General features: G+C 46.2%; 1 protein-coding gene across 6 annotated transcripts; it reads left to right on the top strand.

Moving 5' to 3' along the window:
- The first annotated feature begins 724 nt into the window (after positions 1–724).
- gramd2ab (GRAM domain containing 2Ab) lies at positions 725–20,570 on the top strand. 6 transcript variants are annotated; one of them, XM_026172387.1, is made up of 13 exons: positions 935–1,485; positions 1,646–1,826; positions 9,783–9,895; positions 15,266–15,323; positions 16,654–16,726; positions 17,122–17,225; positions 17,419–17,517; positions 18,219–18,290; positions 18,364–18,423; positions 18,494–18,629; positions 18,706–18,799; positions 18,937–19,038; positions 19,213–20,570. In XM_026172387.1, exons 3-13 carry the CDS (start codon positions 9,792–9,794, stop codon positions 19,259–19,261), a joined length of 951 nt encoding a protein of 316 aa, XP_026028172.1. In that variant the 5' UTR covers positions 935–1,485; positions 1,646–1,826; positions 9,783–9,791; the 3' UTR covers positions 19,262–20,570. The 6 variants fall into 6 exon arrangements, with proteins under 6 accessions (XP_026028167.1, XP_026028171.1, XP_026028166.1 ...); XM_026172382.1 differs by lacking the exon at positions 19,213–20,570 and having other exon boundaries at positions 725–1,193; positions 18,937–19,204; XM_026172386.1 differs by lacking the exon at positions 19,213–20,570 and having other exon boundaries at positions 725–1,485; positions 1,646–1,820; positions 18,937–19,204.
- Positions 20,571–20,578: the final 8 nt, after the last annotated feature.

Genomic DNA, 20,578 nt, shown 5'->3' with positions numbered 1-20,578 from the left:
ATCAGTAATTAGTTACTGATTACTTTTTTCAAGTAACTTGGCCAACACTGCTGCTGACATTAGCCTGCATGTAACGACTGAGAAATCAAGAGATCAGGTTTAAAATAGTTTACATTTTAAATTCTCGCTGATTACTCCCTCAGAGGCCTCACACACGTCGTTCTCGGCAACCACAATCTGAAGAACGGTAAAAAAAGACTTTTAGTTTCACTTATTTACTGGGGTCATTTTGCTTTCACGTTGGTTATTTCATTTTGTTTTTCTCTTTGTTTGATTCTTTTTTTCTTGTGACTCTCAGATCCTGTTCATCAGCTGTGGAGGGTTTTTGGGTCTGCCACTTAAGGACACACAGATATCCACTGAACGGATTTCCACATCTGTTCATGTTTCCTCATCATCACGAGTGCCTCTGAGGATAACTGAAAAGCTTCTGCTTGATTGTATATGAAGAAATAAAAGCCAATATTAAAAAGAGAGTTTTGTTTAATGCTAAAAAATCTGGTGGTTTGGAAGTTTGTTTGATTTCTGATGCAGTGCACTCGCTTGGCCACACGGCGGCGCTGTTGAGTTGTCAAATAGCTCAACAGAAACATTTCAATGATGTGGAGTTTGTTTCTCGTTCGTGCCGTTTACAGATGTCCACTGAACGCATCACGTGCAGGCTGGGATGATGGTGGTTTCTAAGGAAACCATCCCTGACTGTGTTTCAGGGAAAAATAAAAAAACATCCACTTTAAACACCTGGCGGAGGGTTCAGGTTAACATGAGCTGTCTGACTCACCTGTGACAGGTAAACCTGAGTGTAAGAGACCCACAGGTGCATTAAGTCTTCAGGAGGTTGAACAACAAGAATTTAGTCTTCATGAATTCACAGGCCTCCTTTAAGTCATGACACCAAAGCACAGCTTTAACTTCTGTGCAATGAAACACCTGTGTCCTGGAAGTGATGTCACAGTGGCTGTTTCTTCGCTTCCTGTTTGAGGTGAAGGCACCTTGACGACTTGTTAGGCTCATGAAGATTTGACCTCTCAGCCTAAAAGCTGGTGTCCCAGCCTGGAGGAGGTCCTGAGGGTTATCATGTGGGTCGAGGTGTGATGGTTGGGATGGACTCACCTGGGATTGGGTCTCCTCCTTTACTCAGATTCCTTCTGCTGAAGGAATCAGCCGTGACCTGCGGAGCTGAGAACCTGCTGGTAGTTTGAATTCACTTTAAAGCTTATAAACCTTCATCATTTTAAAAAAGTGCCGGCATGTTAAAGCTGCACTCAGGGAAGGAAATGTGACTGTGGTTGTTTAATCCAATCACATCAGTCGGGGTTGGCTCTCATACATCAGGAGGAGATGCCGCCCCACTCCCCGCACCTCTCTAAACACACCTGGGCATCAGCCCCTCCAACACACAGAAATGATTTTCAGCCAAAGATGTGATGATGTCATCAGGTGTGTTTCAGAGACAGTGGATCTGACGAACGGTGATCCAGACAGGTGAGACGCAGACAGGTAACAGGTGATGATGACGCAGCAGAAACATCAGGAACATCTGTGTGGGGTTGGATTAGAAACCGACAGAGAAACGTTTTTAAATGTGCCTCACGAGTGAAACCCGTTTAAACACTCAACTTTCATTCATTCTTTACTTTGAAAGGCACTTCCGCTCACTTCCTGCACACGCTGTGTCGAATGCTGCCAGCGTGACTGCGCAGCTCGTGCACAGAGAGAGGGGAGCGCCCTGTGTCGGTGCTGAAGGACGGACTCGGGGACCGACACCGGACCGACCGGGACTCCGGCGGACGTGATTGAAGACTGCATAAGCCTCGCAGGTAAAGGTGAGTCTGCGCTAGGAGTCACGCGCTCGTTCTGCGGGGATTCTATTGTTGAGTCTACTGAGATCTTATTTTAATATTTTCCTTCATCAGTAATAAACCGCTTTATATGCAGCAGCTTTGTTTTCATAGGTGCGCGTTAATAGCACGTGCACACGTTAGTAATCACATTACTGCTGTAACAAACCGTCTTTTATGGATACAGACTGAATGAAAGCTTGAAATGATGTCAGATATCAATGAGACATCTGATTGAACTTTATTAATGTGGGTTTGATGCACGTGAGCGCGTCAGGCTGAGGTAACTCTCCACCCTCCTCCACCTAAAATCTACTTAAATAAATAACTCACCAAACACCAGCAGCTAGGTTACAGACACCACCTTATATAAAAGATGGATGTGGCCACAGACTGTATATAAAAGATGGAAGCATCAACAGACTGTATAAAAAAGTAGAAGTAACCACATGACATCACCCGTCTGTGAAGCCTCCGTTTAAGCACTTTGACCTGACTTTTGTTTCCACATGTGATCGTTCACGCCTCAACACAAAAATCCACCAAACTAAGCCAACAAACCCGGGCCGTTTCACAGAGGAACTATTTTTTCTTTCTGTCTACATCCGCCAACCAAAGAAGCGAGCTAACGGGTGCTCTCGGGCTCGTCCTAAAGGGCGCTGAAAGAAATGTGTGAATTTCATTTTTATCTGGAAAATAAGGATAAATTTAAAGAGTTGATTTCTACACAGAGACAAAGCTGCTGGGATGTTAAAGATATGAAGGAAAGAGGGAATGAAAAAAGTCAGGAAGGATGGAAGACAGGGGAGGGAGGAAAGAAGGAAAAGGAAGCTGGAGAGAGGACGTGATGATGTAGGAATGATCTTCAGAGTAAAAGTTTAAAGTGATAAAGTCGCAGATTTTCAGGGAAAAACTGATTTTGAGCTCATTCGAGAAGCTCCCATCTTCAGCCTGATCGGCTGTGCTGGGTTTGCAGAAGATGAAGTAATCAGGTTACACTTCATTATCAGCTTATCAGTAATATGATTGGACCCCGGGGTTATTCCACAACTTTGAGGTTTTACAGTCAGCGCTGCGTTTCTCACAAAGAAAACCGTCAGTGAGCAATACAGATAACAACAAGTGTAATTTCCACCTTCATGAAAAGCTTTGCACAGAGTGATGAGGATTTTATCAACATGACTAAAAGTAGAAACGAGGAGCTCCTTTTGTTGCTGTGAGGCTGTGGGGTAGCTGTGTGAGTCGGCCTCGCTCTGCAGCTCAGTCAAAGAGGTGTTTTGTTTGTGGTGCTGGACACACACACACAGAGACACACACACTGAGGCCTGCAGGGGAGGTGCTGCATGTTAATGACAGCAAGGCACAAAGTTAATGCAGCTGCAGAGACAGAAGCTCACTGTCAGTGTTGGTCTGCAGGACGAAATCAGGCCCAGAGCTGTTTAAATGTCTCAACCTGCAGTTTGTTCTTAATCACCAGCAGGGGGCGACTCTGATGGCAACTGCAAAATTGCATTTGTCCCGTCTTCCTGGCGCGGCAGATGGCCCCGCCCCTCCCTGAGCCTGGTTCTGCTGGAGGTTTCTTCCTGTTAAAAGGGAGTTTTTCCTTCCCACTGTCGCCAAAGTGCTGCTCACAGGGGGTCACATGATTGTTGGGTTTTTCTCTGCAGTAGGGCTGGGCGATATATCGAGTTTTTAAAAAATATATTTTTATACGAGATAAGAGATGTGACAATATCCTTTATATCGATATAGTCTATGCTATAATTATAGTTGTGGAGCCGCGTATAAGGACCATAAACGGCTCCTGTTCAGAGACGCGGTTACGAAGAGGATTTCAAACTCCAGGCTGTCGGTCACGCAGTAGAAGTTAAGAACAGAGCAGCTGCTTGTTGTTGTGCTCGGCGTCTGTTAGTTTACATTTTGACTGCACAGTTGTGAGCTCTTTGTTATGCACAAAACAACATTTTTTCTTTTATTTATGGAGCATGATTATTTAATAAATGCTGATAATTTATTTCTGAGTAATTGTTTCTTGTACATCTGCGCTGTGTGTTAATAAAAGTGCAGATGTACATGAAATGTACATACTCTGTATGTACAATAATACATACTACTCTGTATGTATTATTGTACGGTCTACCTTACAATATAGAGCGCCTTGTGGTGACTGTTGTTGTGATTTGGCGCTGTGTAAATAAAGTTTGAATTAGCGTGTGATTCGAGTGGCCAGCAGAAAAACTGCTTCTGGATTAGCTTCATGTCTCAGCTGCATTTTTGTTGAGAAATGAGAATAAAACCTCTTTTGTGCCACTGCTGTATTCCACATCAAATCGGTTTGGTAATAACGGTGATAACGACGGCCCGCTAGCACGCGCTACCAAAAACAGTGCTTTGTTGTGTATCAGACGGACGAAAGCTGAACCAGTTCCACTGAAGCTGCAGCATTTTTACAAACCAGTTCTGGTTCCTCCGTTTCATTCAACGATCCGCTTTCTCCGCCATGTGCGTATGAAAACAAAAGCACTGCGCCTGTGCGTTTTACCCATATTCTATCGCCATGTTTCATTTTCTTATCGTTGCCCAACGGTATACCGGTGTTACCGTGAGCGGTATGACATGGCGCAGCCCTAATCAAGAGACTATTTTATTAAAGTAAAACATGTTTGGGATTCTAATAAAAGTAGAAGTTGTGCATTAAAGTCTTGCTGGGCAAGTAGAATTACATCGAGCACATGTTTGTTAGAGCGTGTTGGAAAGAGCTCCGACTCACAGCCAGCTCCACACACCCCCACCCGCATGGGTCAACAGGCGTTCGTCGTGGTGTGCTCGTTCTCACCCAGACTGTTTCACTTTGGTCTCGTCTGACTGAATAAGCAGCTGTTTGTATTCCCTTCAGGTTTCGTCTTTCAGGCGTGTACCTTTTTGTACCTCGAGCTTTGCTGTATGCAAAGTCTTGCACGCTATCGAAACACCACTTTCCATAGATAATCCGGAAGCTCTGTCGGTAACACTTAACTGTCCTCTCATCAGCGTGAGGTTTCAGAGTCATCATTCGATGACACGGCTCTTCCTGTTCCTCCTAACCACCACCGCTGCATGAAACCGTCTGATTACCAATCTTTGTTTTTAGAAAGCCAAGCTGTTGTTCACATGGGTGCAGGGCTTAGAGCTTCACACAGAACCTGCAAACTGTTGACCAAATGCAAATTAGGGTCCAAATGTTTAGATAAAACAGCGGCTTAAAGGAACAAGCCAAACCACATCCAACAAATTAAAAAGCGTCCTTTTCAGGAGCGTAAAAACCCTTCACCCTCAGCGCGTGAAGCTGCAGGGGTGCTGAAGGCCTGAGGCCGAAGCACGATGTGCTCGCTTAAAGAGGAAGAGTATCTGCCTCGAGTGAAGGAGTTTAAGTATCTCAGTTTTATGTTTGCAAACTGCATCGATCGATCTTTCGCCACCTGGGCCACGACTGAAAGAATAAGTGGCAGAAATGAGATTCCTCTAAGGGTCTCTGCGCTCTGCGTATACATAACGTCACCATAACCAAGAAAACTTTAACAGGTTTCCTGTGTAAGTTTTTCTCAACTGATGAGTCAAAACAAGCCATGTTTAATCAATCAAAGCTTTTTCATTGAGTACCAGAAGAAATCTGAGCATCCAACCGAAGACCTACACCTTCTTAGAACGACACTCTTTCCATAAAATCTGCTCCGAGGGTGTGAATACCAACATTATCTATGAGTGATTCCTGGAAAACAACCTGAATTTGGTTTTGTTAGCATTAAGAGCCTGCAGCTGCTGAAAGGAAGCCCCTCGACAACCTGATGCAGAGGTGAGCACGCCGAGTAAAGTATGCTGTCTGCATAAAGGAGCTTTCTAGCTGTAGCCATATTCTTTCTTATATTATTCATAAAAAAGGAAAATAAAACAGGGTCTACAGCGGAGCCCTGGGGGACTCCTTCATCTTCAGGAATCTTTACTACATCTGAGTTTTACCTCCTAACAGCAGCTCAACAAACACAGCAGTGTGCTTGCCGTCCACTGTCCTTTGTTACCATCAGAGATGCTGATGACCCAAGCTCTTCATCGATCCTGATACTTAAGGTCCACACACAAAGTTTGGATTCAGACGGCAGATGTTCAGATCTGAGAGGTCAGAGGCTGCTTTCCAGATTTTAGGGATGATATTATCCTGGATACTCAGATTAAAAATATGAACAATAGGCTCAGAAGTAAAGTCAGCTGACTCAGACTGTCAGATGGCTTTTTTGGAGATTTCAAAGCTTTATGGATCGCAATAATAGAAATATGTCTAAAGACAAACGGGTCCCTCCGCCTTCAGTGATCTGCAGGATACGGCGTCCTGATGCTCGGAGAGGCAGGTGGTGAAGTTTGAATGTGGCTTTCGAGGAGTTTTATTTTCTTATCGTTTGCATAGATGCAATTCATCAGGAACCACGATGAGGAAAACACAGAAAGAGCTGCTCTGTGTGCAGGCTGGCAGTTTGAAGGTCAGCGTTCAGCATTCAGACTGCTTCCTGTGATCGAGCTCTTCATGCTCCGAAGAACTGACACAGGTGATGATGATGACGATCATTATTCTTACACTCTGCTGGAGCGGCTTTGCATCAGTCACAGTTCAGAATAATCCTTCTTTATCTCATACCGCCCCCCTTTCAAAGACAACTTTTTTCTGATTGGCTGGTCCGTGTAAACAGCAGGTTTGAACCTCAGATGGGTGGAGCCTCTCTGTATGACATCACACAGATGCAAGAGTAGAAAAAACTGTGATGAACGTGTTCAGGCCTGCAGGAGCTCGTCAGGAGTCATGTGACAGGAAATGAGGAGAAAGAGGAGAGTAGCACTTTTCCGGTTGTTGCACCAGCTGAGGTGTCTGACTCCATCATCCTGGGGAGGGGAGGAAAAGGAGGAAGAGGAGGAGGGTTCAGCACCAGCTGTCAGGCGAAGCAGGTGAAAGAGTGTAAGCATCACGCCTGTTACCGAGGCAACTGTAGTGCGTTCCCACCTCCTTCGATGTCACGGGCATGTTAGCACGGGTCGAATCAGCTGCATGATGGCTTCTCTGAGCTTTTATCTTCATTTTCTCTGAATATATCCTTCGTTTCGGCGGCCGTGGCGGTACGGCTGTTGGTGGAAACCTTCACTCACATGTGTGCGTGTGTCATATCTGAGAACTGTTTCAAAAGCTTTTCTCCCCACAGTGTTAAACCCTCATCTTTGTGTTGCAAAGATTTCATCCATCACAGTGCTGCAGCTCCTGACAGGGCTCTCCTCCTGTCCCAGCATCCTCCTCGGTCACACCAGTAAACATAAAAAACTGTTTTTGGACGTTTTCTGAAAACGAGGAAGTGATTGTGCTGATGTGATGCTGAGAGGAAGTGCGTTTAATGTGAAATCCGCTGATAACTCGAGCAGCGCGTCGATCCACTGTCTGATTGACGCGGTCCTCCCATCACCCACCTCTCTCTGCCTCTGAGAGAAAATAAACTCTGAACATTAGAAACATTAGAAACTGCTCGTGTTTGTTTGAAGGATAAAAGTGAACACATATGATTTCATTCTGCATCAAGCTGCAGTGAGCCCGCAGACGCCATGCCGAACGCGCCGAAGGAGGCGCACGGCAACAGAAAGGATGCCAGGGCAGAGGGGCACTCTGGGAAATGAAGTCACTGCAGTTCTTTTCATCACAATCTGATTTTTGCACGTCGACGATGTCGGTGTGAGGCTGCAACCTCGCACACACACACACACTGCATGTGAGAAGCCATCTTCCTCCCCCATCGTGCTGTTGCCATGGCAGCACAGGCGTAACGTGTGGTCCTTCAGATCGAAGGCTTCCTCTGCAGCTCAGCTGACCAATCAGAGCGCACCCTCATGTACACACAGTCCTGGATGATGTATCATCTGTGATCTGCCTCACAGGTGCTAACATGATAGGAAAAGTGCGTTTTTCCTATCATAAAAATGAGATCCTCTTACCTTTCACAATAAAAGCCCTTCACATATACACTGTCAGAGGGAACTAATGAAGCCACCAGAGGTGTGGACTCGAGTCACATGACTTGGACTCGAGTCATTAATTTTATGACTTTAGACTTGACTTGAAAAAATGTTCTAAGACTTGTGACTTGACTTGGACTTTTACACCAATGACTTGGGACTTGAATTGGACTTGAACCGGTTTACTTGAAAAGACTTGATATTTTACCCCAAATATAAAATTTAACATGCATATTATATAGAGATTGAAAATGTGACGTCATTCACGGGTAGAACCGCAAAGGATTCTGGGAACTCGTGGCAAGAGGTACTAGCGCCCACAGACTTTCAATTGAAATCAGTCACACAGCGATAAAAAGAAACACAAAAATGTCAAGAAGCTGTTGTATTATTAACTGCAATAGCCGGTCGCATGACAGCCACGGGAAGCCGACGGGTAAAGAGATCGGTTGTTATCGGATTACGTCGTTGAAGAGAAATTGTTCGAGCCATGTTTCCGAAGTAACAAAGACAAGACGGATGGCCTGGATTGCAGCCATTCAAAGATCAAATATAACGTCCCAGAACACTCCAGCTCACAGGTTAGTCTGCTCCAAGCATTTCCACAAAGGTCAGTGTTTTTTAGTAGTTAATACGTCATTTTCATAACATAATTGGTGATATAGGTTACAAGCAAGTCTGGCGCTGAACAGAAATGGTCGCGCTATGCTCCTTTGTTTATTGTGCATAAATAGTGAATTGTCCTGACACAATATTGCGTTTCGCTTCTGTTATTATGGTACATTGACAAAAACATATACTTTTATTCACAGGATAAAACAGGTTTTTTGTATCACTAATTGTCCAGTACGATTACAGCATACAGTATTATTGTCACTGCTACATTTCTGTGATGGGTACCAGAAATTATTTCCACTACTAATTAATTACCGTTGAGCTCAAAGGTCCTATTAATAAACGGTTAAGGAATGTGTATTTATGACGACGATTTGTGAGACTGGTAAACTTATGATACGTACGATGGTCTTTCGTTCTACACGGTGCATTTCAAGGTCCTGTACCCATCCGTCGGTAAACTGTACCTGGGCTTGTTGCAGTGACCTGAAGTTACTAAACTTCATGAGTGTATGCGCTCACTCCAAGAACCGTATGATTATAAATATGCATATAAATATGCTACGATGAGATAGCTGACTTCATCTAACTAGCAAATGTTGTCCAGGCTACGTTGGTGATACAGTTTTTTTTAATATGTATGATATTTTTGTCATGCGATTTTAAAGCCGGTCCTACAACCGCATCCAAGAATAACATGCAGCGTATCTCAGAACTGTCGGTGAAAATTATTCTTGGAGCTAGGTTTAATTGAGCTGCATTTTAAAGAGGTGCAATTTCACAATTTGTGTATATTTTCTAAGTTCACTATTTTGTCATGTGTTGAGAAAAACACAGATTTTAAAATTACATGGTCTAATATTTACATTTAGCATAACTGCAACATTATTTTTTCGTTGTTTTTTTTTTAAAGACTCGAAAGGACTTGAAATTCAAAGTTTCAGACTTGTGACTTGACTCGGACTTTTACACCAGTGACTTGAGACTCGACTCTGACTTGCCTGACATTACTTGAGACTTGACTTGAGACTTGAGGATAAAGACTTGAGACTTACTTGAGACTTGCAAAACAATGACTTGGTCCCACCTCTGGAAGCCACTTGCTCTCTGATTACTTGTCATGAAATAAAAGCCTCTAATAAATAAAGAGGTTTTGTTGTTTTGATAAAGACTATCAACAAAAATAAATATAATAAAAAGTGTTTGTTTTCTTTTAAAAACTAAAATAAGACTAAATAAGACATGATGCACAGGTTCGTTTGATGATTAAAACTCTTGATGCTGTTTTTCCTCCTGACTTTCCAGGTGGTGACGATGATGTCAGAGCAGCTTGAGCTCAGTGATGATGTAGGTGTCCTGCCCCCCCATGAGGTGGAGCCCCCCAGGGAGGAGGATGGACCCTGCCCCCTACCCTTCAGGTGAGAAACTGCATCTTGTTCCTGAGCCAGTGTGACAGCTGGTGGAGGACAGGAGGACGGCCGGACGCTCGCTTACACTCAAAGTGTGAGCAAAACAGAAGGAGGAGCCCACAGCCTCATTAGTCTTGACAGAGTGTGTGTGTGTGTGTGTGTGTGTGTGTGTGTGTGTGTGTGTGTGTGTGTGTGTGTGTGTGTTTGGCAGCAGATTAAAGCTGAGGAGACGTGCAGGAGAGACAGTCGGCAGTGAGAGGAAGCCTCAGTGTCTCTCGCTGCGCTCTTATTCCCGTCACGTATGAAGCAAGCTGCAGTCACAGTCTGTGTGTGTGTGTGTGTCTGTGTGTACGTGTGTGTGTTTGCACCACGTGCAATCAGCTCACGTTTCCTGGCAGCAGAGAAAGCCTGAGAGGCCAAACGGGAGGAAAACCCCAGAAACACTCAAAGGCTGCGTTCACTCTGCAGGTCTTGATGCTCAATTCCGATGTTTTGATCAAATCCGATGTTTTTGTCTGCTCGTTCACACTACAAATAAAATGCGACAGCAAACGCGCTCTAGTGTGAACGCTCAAAGCGGCCGCATGCGCAAAAGAAGACGTCAACGCGCTCTGTTTAGACCCAGAGCAACAGTATGTTTGACTGATGGCCTTAATATAAAGACTTGTTTTGGACTTTTATTTATTTATTTTGCTTTAAGTTATTTTGTTATTTACATAATAATGTAAATAACCTAATAATGATCCTTATTGCTGTTTTAGAGGAGCGGAGCTTCAAAGGATAGATTTCTGTCAGAATCTGCAGATTATACAGAACAAAGAAAATGTTCACGTTTCTCCAACGCTGTCTTCCCAACAGTTTCACTGGATGGACAGGAAGCATTCGCGATGTCTTCTCCGGCGCTGATATTTGGCGTCTGTCTTGTGTCAGTGACGTAAAAGACGGATTTAATGCGACCTGACCATCAAGCAGCAGTCGCTTTCTAAAACATCAGATATGTGTTGGATTCAGCACCACATACGAAAGTGACCCAGGTTGGATTTGTGCCGTTCACGCTGTCACACCATGATCGGATATGAGTCGCAGAGGGTCAAAGAAGTCGGATTTGATGCGCTTTCGCCTGCAGTGTGACGCAGCCTAAGATTCACTGAAGCTTTCAGACTAACGATCGTCCCTGATATAGATATGAATATGAAGATGATTGTATCTCCGGCCCTGAGGTGGCTCTTCATGTTAAACATGACCAGAGTTCGTAACGATGAGCCTGCAGTTTGTGCAGTAATCCTGCAGGCCGCTTGAACACTCAGTTTGTCAGTTTTTTCTGCACTACGATCTCTGTGATGTCAGAGAGGGTGTGGTTGTTACCGGAACCACCAGTAAACAGAAACAGCTGGAGGAACAGTTTGCAGCTCCGTCACATGATCAGGTATAAAAAAAACATCTTAGAGAGAGAGAGTTTCACCAATATGCCAAAAACTGGGATGACCAGAAGTCGGCGTGGCGTCCACACCTGCAGGTTAAAGCTCCACGCAGAGAAGAGGCCAGATGTGACGACAGAGGCGAAACAGCGCCGTCTCGGAGGACGACCGTGGCTCAGGGGATTGGGAAGCTCATCTGTAACAGGAAGGTTGTCAGTTCGATCCCCGGGCTCTCTGTCCTGGTCGTTGTGTCCTTGGGCAAGACACTTTACCCTACCGCCTACTAGAGATGGACCGATCCGATATTACGTATCGGTATCGGTCCGATACTGACCTAAATTACTGGATCGGATATCGGAGAAAAATAAAAAATGTAATCCGATCCATTAAATATCAAAAAAGCACCTCACAAAACTTGCAACACGCCGTAACTCGGCTCATTACCGTAGCACGTCGCAGCAGTGTGGTCACGTGATCGAGCGGCTGTGGTGTGCCCTGTGGTCTGGTTGAGTATTTGTAGCCTCGCTACCAAACCAGCATTTCATCTCCGAGGACGTGAGCCCAGAGAGAAGTAAAGCAAGTGTGCAAGTTCATCTCTGAATGTTTGTTAAGCTTAACAACAGATATATGGAGCGACTGCCTCTTCTTGCTGCTACTTCAATCATGAAACTGATCAATGATCAGCTGATCGTCTCTCTTCTTTGTTTTTGGCCCACTTTGCACCAGAAAGAGGAAACCAGCGGATAAACAACAGCAGCACGTTTAAGCTTGATCAGCTGTTGTTAGAATGTATTTAATATTACTTTCTACTCCAGGATCTTTTTCTACGTAGCTGACGCTGGTAACTGTGCAGGGCCGGATCTAGCAAAGTTTAGCCAGGGGGGCCGATAGGGCATGAACAGGGAAAAGGGGGCACAAAGACATACTTTTCTTTCTTATTCTCATTTAAAATGTCGAGCTTTTAATAAATAATTATCTGAATCTTACACCCAAAGTTTTAATCTGATGTAAAATGTATAGAAGTCCATTACTGTATATAGTGACTGTTAAGTCTAATATATCCTAGTAAGCTATACTACTTTTTCCATCTGTGCAGTTCTGTAGAAGGAAGATGTTGAATCTATTTAATATTTCTTGAAAAATAATTGATTTCTGTGCATTTTTTTTCACACTGCATCAAATTAAAGTTGATTACGTCGATTAAGCATCATGAGGTGGGGGGGGGGGGGGTTCATTTTTGAGGGAATCTAAAAGTGTGTCGACTAAACCCGGCTTGGCACCTGAACAACAATTTTCTAATCTGTTGTGCGGCGTGAACACGTCCTCCTTTCTCTGCCCCACTTTCCCTGCACGCTCCAACAGTTTGCACAGTTACTTCTTTTATGGTGTTTTCAGTGGGAGAGGGAAGCGTGCCAGTCGGCCTCGGAGCTGCAGTGGCCGATGGGAGTCGTTAATAACGCTCATCAGCATCGCTCGCGGTCAGACCTCCTCCTCAGCTCCTCATTTGTTTTCCTCTTTGCATAAACCTCACATGGATTCACCCCTTCCTGCCCACAGTGCATTTACATGAGCAGGAAACCTGACACGAGGTGTGTGTGTGATCAAACTGCAGAGCCTGAGCTGTGTGTCAGAAGGTGGATTAACACCTCGGCTCAGCTCTCCACGCTGATGTTTCCTCACTCTTCATGTTTTTCACGTGACCGGTCAGACGTTTCTTTCCTCACGCCGCCGTCAGCAGCCGAGCAGGAGTTTATGAAAACATGGGAGACGACAGACGCGACAGGTAGAGACAGACGCTCGGCTCTGGGTCGGAGAAAAACTTCCTCCCATCAATTTGAATCAGAAATGTTTAAACTATGTGAATTTTCGTAGTTTTCCCAGAAGTCAGTCGTTGGTGTGGTGACGATGATTTTTAATGATTTGTCTGCGATTTCTCTCTGAAATCAGCCGCAGACCTCGTGTTTGTTCAGTTAGTTTGGGATCGAGGATGAAAATCAGCTGACAGTGAAACTCTCCTGTTTGCATAAAATGACTGAAGAGGATCATTAATGACGTTAGAGCGTCTGCAGACGTCTGTCAGACACGAGGGACGCGGTGGGTTTGAAACGGTGAGGTGACCTGAGGGTCAGCTGTGTCGCTTCCATCATCTTCTGCTGCTTCTGATCAGCCGAACATCTGTGACCTCCAGAGTGTTTGCAGGTGCTCGGGTCAATCCTTCTTTAACTCAGAAACAAGCTGTTTTCGCTCCTCCCCCTTTAAGTCAAGTTTGTTCTGATTGGCTGCCCCTCACAGATAGCGTTAAAGGCCTTGTTTCTGACAGAGGAGCTGGAGCTGCACAGAACGTGGCGATGGCTCCTCACGAGCCTCAGCCGGGCTCGCATGAGTAAAAGCTGCACTGCTGCAGCTCAAGGAAACATGCAAATGAGCAAAACGTGACCAGCGTCACCATCCGGCGCTGTCGAGGCCTCGGGGGGTCGCACGAGGCCGGTCAGGTGTGTTGTCTGTGTCTGTAGATGGTGGAGGCCACAGTCAGCTGTGAGTGGCTCAGTGTGGAGATAATTATTCTGTGTGTGAAGCACCGTCCTGCAGTTAGAACAGGAGGCTGCAGGAGGGAAACCTCACCACTGTACTCTGTGCATGAATCAGCTTCCAGACTGTGAGCAGTTCTTGAGCCGAGCGCTGGCGCGCTCTTTGGCCGGGAGGTTAAACCTCCGTGTGTGTTGCACCGTGATGACACGTCGTGCTGTGATGTGTCATGAGAGCTTTGAATTTACTGTCCATTCATGTCTGTTTGGATGAGAGACGCCTCTCCCTGAAGATGCTCACAGACACAGTACAGTAGTTTTCCAGGATTCCTGGTTTCTGCACAGAGATTATCCCAGATAGCACAAAATCACTACGTGGAAACTTAGTTAATGCACTCGATTAACTGATCATCAGCAGGTGAGACACCTCAGTGGAAGCAGAAGCTCTGGAGGTTTGCAGGAACGACGTCAGCGGTGATCTTAAGGAAGCAGCTGTTTCTCCTCGTCAAGAGTTACGAGCTCGTTTCCAAACCCTCTGAACGGGCCTCCTTCACTAATATTTGCGTGACTCTGTGTATCGTTCGTAACCATCAGTCCTGAGCAATATTATCTCCATAATGCCCCGCCCCCATTCTCTGTGTAAGGAAACAGGTGAAGCAGAAAAACTGGTGATGATAAGCTGAGAGAGAAGCAGCTTTGCAAAGTGTTTCTACGGGAGTGACGACCGTTTAACAAATAAAGGAATAAATTAGTGCTGAATATGGTTTCCCCTCAGATAATTGATCCTGTAAGGCAGGGGAACTCCAGGCCTCAGGGGCCGGCTCCTGCAGGTTTTAGTTTAGATTAGTTGATTGCCAGGCGTCTGGAGAACTTCATGTGACTTAAATCAGCGTCTAAAATCTGCAGCCCCCCCCCCCTCCGCTGTAAGTGATGAATCCAGCAATGGTAGGAGTCATTTTCAATGAAAGATAAGAACATTTAAGACATGATGAGGTAAGGGTTAATGGAATATGTTTAATCTGACTGGGGCCACGGTGTGAACCCTGAACACCGTCGTGGTGAAGCGAGAGCTGAGCCTGTTCAGTGTTCACTGAGGGAGGCGGTTGGGGGCGGTGGTGGAGGGAGGAGGAGCCGAGTGAACCATGAATACCAAAGAGCTGCCGCAGAGCTCAGAGAGCTGTGCATGAATAAATGCTGCAAACATCGATGAAGTGAAACAACCTGTGGAGAAGAGTGGACCAGAACTCGTCCACAGCGATGAGACAGAGTGATGAAGTCACTCAGGAGCGATTGTAGTTGTGTGCATTTCCTTCTAATCCAGTGTGTTTGTGCTCTCTGGGACTAAAAGGAGAACTTCTGGTATCACTGGGCCGCTCCCAGTACAGAAACTGCAGTTTGTGTTTGAGTCTAACCGAAGGTGCTGCTGTGTCCCGCAGGCTGCAGCTGATCGACGACTTGTCCTACGAAGACGTGAAGAAGTGTTACAGAGAATCGGTAAGTAAAACCTGCCCTCGCACAGAGCAGCAGGAGGTCCAGAGATGACAGCAGGGCAGCAGGAGTCTCCATGGGGACAGGGGTGTGTTTGTGTGGGTGTTTTGTGGGCAGGATCCACGTGAGTGGACAGAAAAGCTCAGGCGACCATCAGGAAGCAGCAGCAGCTCTAATCCCAAACATTTCTTTGGGTTTATCCGTTAGTTTAATGTTTTAGGACCAACGAGGCAGGATCAGAGAAGACGATGGAGACCTAGGTGTCGAGCTGCCGCTGACTGTTGTTTCAGTCTTTGTTGTCTCAGACAGGAAGAGGAAGGCAGGAAGTCTCGCAGAATAAAGCCGTACAGGTGTACGGGGGCAGGGCGGTGTGTACATGATGTAACGTCTGACCTACATGCGAGGAACCCAAACAATGCTCCAGAAACACGCCGCTCGGTTTGTAGTCAGCTGAGCTGGAGGAAGCGCTCAGATCTTTTGTTTCAGGTGATACAAACTCAAAGCTGTTTCCCGATCACGCCTCAGGAATCAGCGCCAGCCTGTTGAAAGTAAAACACGCACCAGAGACGGGATGGGGTTGAGCTTCTGGGATTATTTCCATAAATAATACACCATGAAATAAAACAACTTTCTGGGTTTTTCCCACTAAAATTATACAGTGAAATAACTTCCTGTTATTTCACTATGAACCATAAAAAATGTCCTTTTATTTCAGTGCTTGGCTTATTAATAACAGGAAGTGACAGGAACGTCTCGGTTTTCACTATAAAACGAACATAAATGTACCATTAAACAAATAACATGAACCGATTTTTATTACAGATAAACTATCCAACAACAAATATACTGTCAATAACAGACAGCATGATGTTTGTTTGAATATAAAGAACATTTATTCATAAATATTCACTCTAATAAAAATAAACCTTTATTAAACAGGCTGCTGGTTATAAGCCACTAATGTCACAAATGAAACCACATTTTCTGTTTGTTTTCATATGTAAATAACAGGTGCCAGTATATAACCATAAAGATGTTTTATTAAATGAAACTATAAATATGAATCTGTGGCTGATTTGTTTTTTCACTATAAAGCAAATGTTTCCAACTATAAAATAAGTGAACTATAAAAGCACCGTGTTAATGTGTTTTTATCGTTAGACATATTGGACATTTCTGCCGTTAACTATAAAAACACAAACTCTGCGTCTCCTCCGCTGTAGACAAACAGGAAATGAGCTGCACGTCCTTCAGCCGTGATGGGAAACCTTTTGAACCTGGTGTTGTAAACGCTCTCCATGCAAACGTGTAATCGTGTGTTTTTGTGCGTCCACAGACTGTCAGCAAATACAACTCTCAGTACCACAAACTGTTCCAGGCGGTTCCTAAAGAAGAAGTCCTGATGAAAGGTACCGAGTGCAGCACTCACCGCCTGCTTTAGCTCACATGTGAAACCGTCAGCACGACACTTTGAAATCATTATTCGGTTCCTGTCAACGGCACCGCTCGCAAATCTCTCAGGGCGCTGCTATCCAGACCAAGTCTGTGACCGTGTCGATGGCATGTGTCTAAAACAAATGCAACAAATTCACCCAAAAACGCCTGAAACAGAAGAAATGAAAGTAGACGCCCCGGGGTGACCTCCACCCAGCGAGCTAGCCAGAAATCCCTCAGTAAAGAATGCCGCGAGAACAGTTTCTGCTTCCCAACCGATGTCTGATCTAAACTGTGTCCTGACATCTGCTCATCTGTCTGTCGAACGATCTCAGTCGGTTTACGCTAACACGATCCGCTCTCGCTGCAGCGTATTCCTGCGCTCTGCTCAGAGACATCCTGCTGCAGGGGCGACTCTACATCTCCAGGAACTGGCTGTGTTTCTACGCCAACCTGTTCGGCAAAGACATCAAGGTGAGCGATGACATCACCTGTCACATGGCCACTTTGAATCAATTCAGTGAATTAATTTAAAGAAATCCCGTTCGGGGTCATGGAGCAGGTGGATCCGGTGCCCAGGGTTGGACGTCTGACCTTCTCAGGTTCAGCTTCAGGCGCCTCTCACCTGAGAAGCTCTGACTTTGTGCGTTTGTGTTTCCCGAGGCAGGTGTGCATCCCGGTGGTGTCGGTCCGGCTGGTGAAGAAGCACAAGACTGCGGGTCTGGTCCCGAACGGCCTCGCCATCACCATGGATACAGGACAGAAGGTATCCCCGCTGACCTGTCCGAGCATCATGTGATTAATGAGCTTTCTCTTTGCCTGCACCAGATGCAGAGTGATGACATCATCCGCTCTGCGCAGTCAGTCAGAATTATTCAGGCATTTCTGATCTGACTCTGAGATTCGTTGAAGCGCCTGTAGAGCGCGCTCTCCTCTGCCACCGCTCGCACGCCGAGCAGGCGTTTGTTGGAGGGTCCGCGCTCACTGCTGATGGACGGGAATGTGTCGCTGTCTCGCCTCACAGGAGTATGAACTATTTAAAGGCTTTTGACCGCTTAAGCCCCGAGCCTAACTGATCTCCTGCCTTTTGCCGCCGTATTGGGGGCGTTGGGGCTTAAGAGGTTAAGAGTTCGCCTGTTTCTGTGAGATTTAAACTTTAAACATGATCGTGTTGTTCCGATCAGCTGAAAATGAAAACCCGTTACGAGCTGCGAGTAGTTGCCTAAAAATGGGATCGCAGATACAAGAGGAGGAGGGCTTCTCTGATCAGAAGAGGATGGACGGATGAATGATGGGTGGATGACAGAGGGATGGGTGGATGCTTTAAATCTGTGAGTGGCTCCTGTTGCCGGAGTTGGTTTAAATGGAGGATTCAGAGGGCGGCGCCGAAGCTACGGTCCCGTCTGGACCTCGCTGCGATTGGGCGAACTGACTCTGAACGCCTTCTGTCTTTGTCTCCGTCCTCAGTACGTGTTTGTGTCCCTGCTGTCCCGAGACAGCGTCTACGACGTCCTCAGGAGGATCTGCACCCACCTGCAGGTCGGTCCACATTCAGCTTCCTGGTAACGAATGTTTGATTCTGGCTCACCTGGCGTCCTCTGTCTGTGCTCAGGTGAACGGGAAGAGTCTGAGTCTGAAGCAGTACCTGGAGGAGCCCAGCTCGCTGTCCATGGTAACAGCCTCGTCGGCAGCTTCTCTGCTTTTTACAAAGGTGTGTCTCTGAACCTGCGTCTCTCTGTCAGGACGAGTTTCCAGAGGTGCTGAAATGGAGACGGAAACCGTCGCTTCCCGCCGTCTCCTCCTCTCTCCCCGATTTGCTGGGAAACTCCACCCCCAGCCTCGCCACCACCACCACCTTCAGTGCTCACACGCTCACAGGTAGCCCCGTGCATCCGCCCGCCCACATTCAAAGGTAATGATGCGTTTACCCGTGTTCTCTGTCTCGTGCGTGTAGACTGCAGCCTGGAGACGGAGAAGATCCTGCTGACAGAGCCGGTACCTGAACTGGGCCACGCAGAGTACCAGCTGCTCAGACTCTTCATCCTGCTGTGAGTCAGATCCAAAACCAGCATACACAGCCGGTTCTTTCGTCTGCCGATTGGATGCAGAGCGAGGACGAACCTCCGGCTTTACTGCGCTTCTTCACAGGTGTGTCAGGTGTTTTTTACCTGTCTGTCTCTCTCAGAGTCTTCCTGCTGGTCCTGTCGTCCTGCTATCTGGCCTTCAGGGTTTGTCGTCTGGAGCAGCAGCTCAGCTTCCTGAGCAGCCAGCCGACGCTGAGAGAGAGGTACGCACCTGTGCAGGTGTATTCTCAGAAACTTTTCCCCTCACAGAGCCAAGACTTCAGGTTTTTAAATGATCCTTTTAAATCAGATAAAATCAACACAGCTTGATGCTCTGTGGCTGCATCGTGGAGCACATCCATCACGTATTCACAGAAATTTGCATGCGGCTTTTCCAGGTGTGGAGAAGTGCCCTGCTGGCTGGCCAATCAGAAGACAGGAACCTGATCCTGCAGCCTGTCAGCGTGTGAGGAGAAAGGCTGCTTTTTATAGCGTTAGCTGTTGGTGGTGCAGGAGAAGGCTCTCAGGAGGAGGAAGGAGCTTCATCTGACCCCTGCCAGCACCCGGTTAACATAGAGATGTTACAGTAGTCAACACACGCAGCAGACTAACCTTTGACCTCTGGGACAGAAATGTCGGCGTGTGCATTCCTGGTCAGTCAAAGGTCCCGAGAACTGAAAATGTGTTGTGGGATACCGCACAGAAGTGTTCGACTGTTTTCCATCACGTCACCATCAAGGAGGCGTCTGATTGGCCCACACATCCAGCCTCGCCTCGCCGTCAGCTGCTAGAAGCTGGAGAAAAGCCCAGATCCAAGCATCACGATCGAGCTCAGACCCTCATCACAGGACTCAGCCATAAACTGTATATAAAAGACGGACACAGTTACTGTAACGTTTCCCGCCTCCATGTTGGAGTTTTTAAAGCAGAGATGCGCCCCCCTGAATCCCTCCCCCCTCCCCGTGCCCCCTGACTCTGAACGTTGTGTTAAATTAAACCTGAAATCAGTGACTGATGTTTGTGTTTCCTGAAGCCGACTGCCCCCTGCTGGTCATTAGAAAGAATGCAGGTGTGAGGGACCGCGTTGACGTCACAGGATCTGCTGTCTTTTATGTACAGTCTGTTGGCTCGTCACATAGCTCATGTGACCTGGGAAGACGTCGGGATCCCGAGCTGGAGAAGGAGAACTCAGGGGTGGACGAACAGCTTACAGAGGCGCGCAAACACCTGAGTCGACCCGTCGGGTGACACCAGATGAGTAGTTACACGTGTTAGGAAGGTTTCCTGCCATTAATCATCTCCTCAGTGTTACTCAGCATAGAAGCTCAGGATTAATAAACTCTCACATCACTGCAGCATTAATGACAAAAGGTGTTCCTCATTATTTTCTAATATGCACACAAACAGTATCTGACGGCTGGAGAACCTCGCTGCTCACCTTTGCATTCAGAACTGCAGCAACTGATTTCTCCTTTGAGACACAGCGACTGCACCATGATGACATCACCATGATGACATCACCATGATGACATCACCCTGGATTGCTGTGTTACATTAGAGCTGTAGCATCAAGATTTGAATGTTTTTCTTATCATGCAGAGAACCCGAATCCATCTTTGTTTAATAGTATTCGATCAGGCTGATTTTTTGTATGATGTATGATGAATGTGCACAAAGATCAGCCGCCAGAGGTGGACGTCTTTTTAATAAATCATGTAAACAAGCTGAATTTACTATTAAAGCTGATATTTTCAAATGTGCTGT

Source organism: Astatotilapia calliptera, chromosome 7 (genome assembly GCF_900246225.1).
Source record: "Astatotilapia calliptera chromosome 7, fAstCal1.2, whole genome shotgun sequence".
NCBI lineage: Eukaryota > Metazoa > Chordata > Actinopteri > Cichliformes > Cichlidae > Astatotilapia > Astatotilapia calliptera.
This window is presented reverse-complemented; position numbering and strand designations above follow the sequence as displayed.

Excerpts from the sequence above, each read along its gene's own strand:
- gramd2ab (XM_026172382.1), top strand. The coding sequence starts at position 9,792 with ATGATGTCAGAGCAGCTTGAGCTCAGTGATGATGTAGGTGTCCTGCCC. Across the intron at positions 18,291-18,363 it reads GGATCTGCACCCACCTGCAG|GTGAACGGGAAGAGTCTGAG; the intron begins GTCGGTCCACAT and ends GTCTGTGCTCAG. Across the intron at positions 18,630-18,705 it reads CAGTGCTCACACGCTCACAG|ACTGCAGCCTGGAGACGGAG; the intron begins GTAGCCCCGTGC and ends TCGTGCGTGTAG.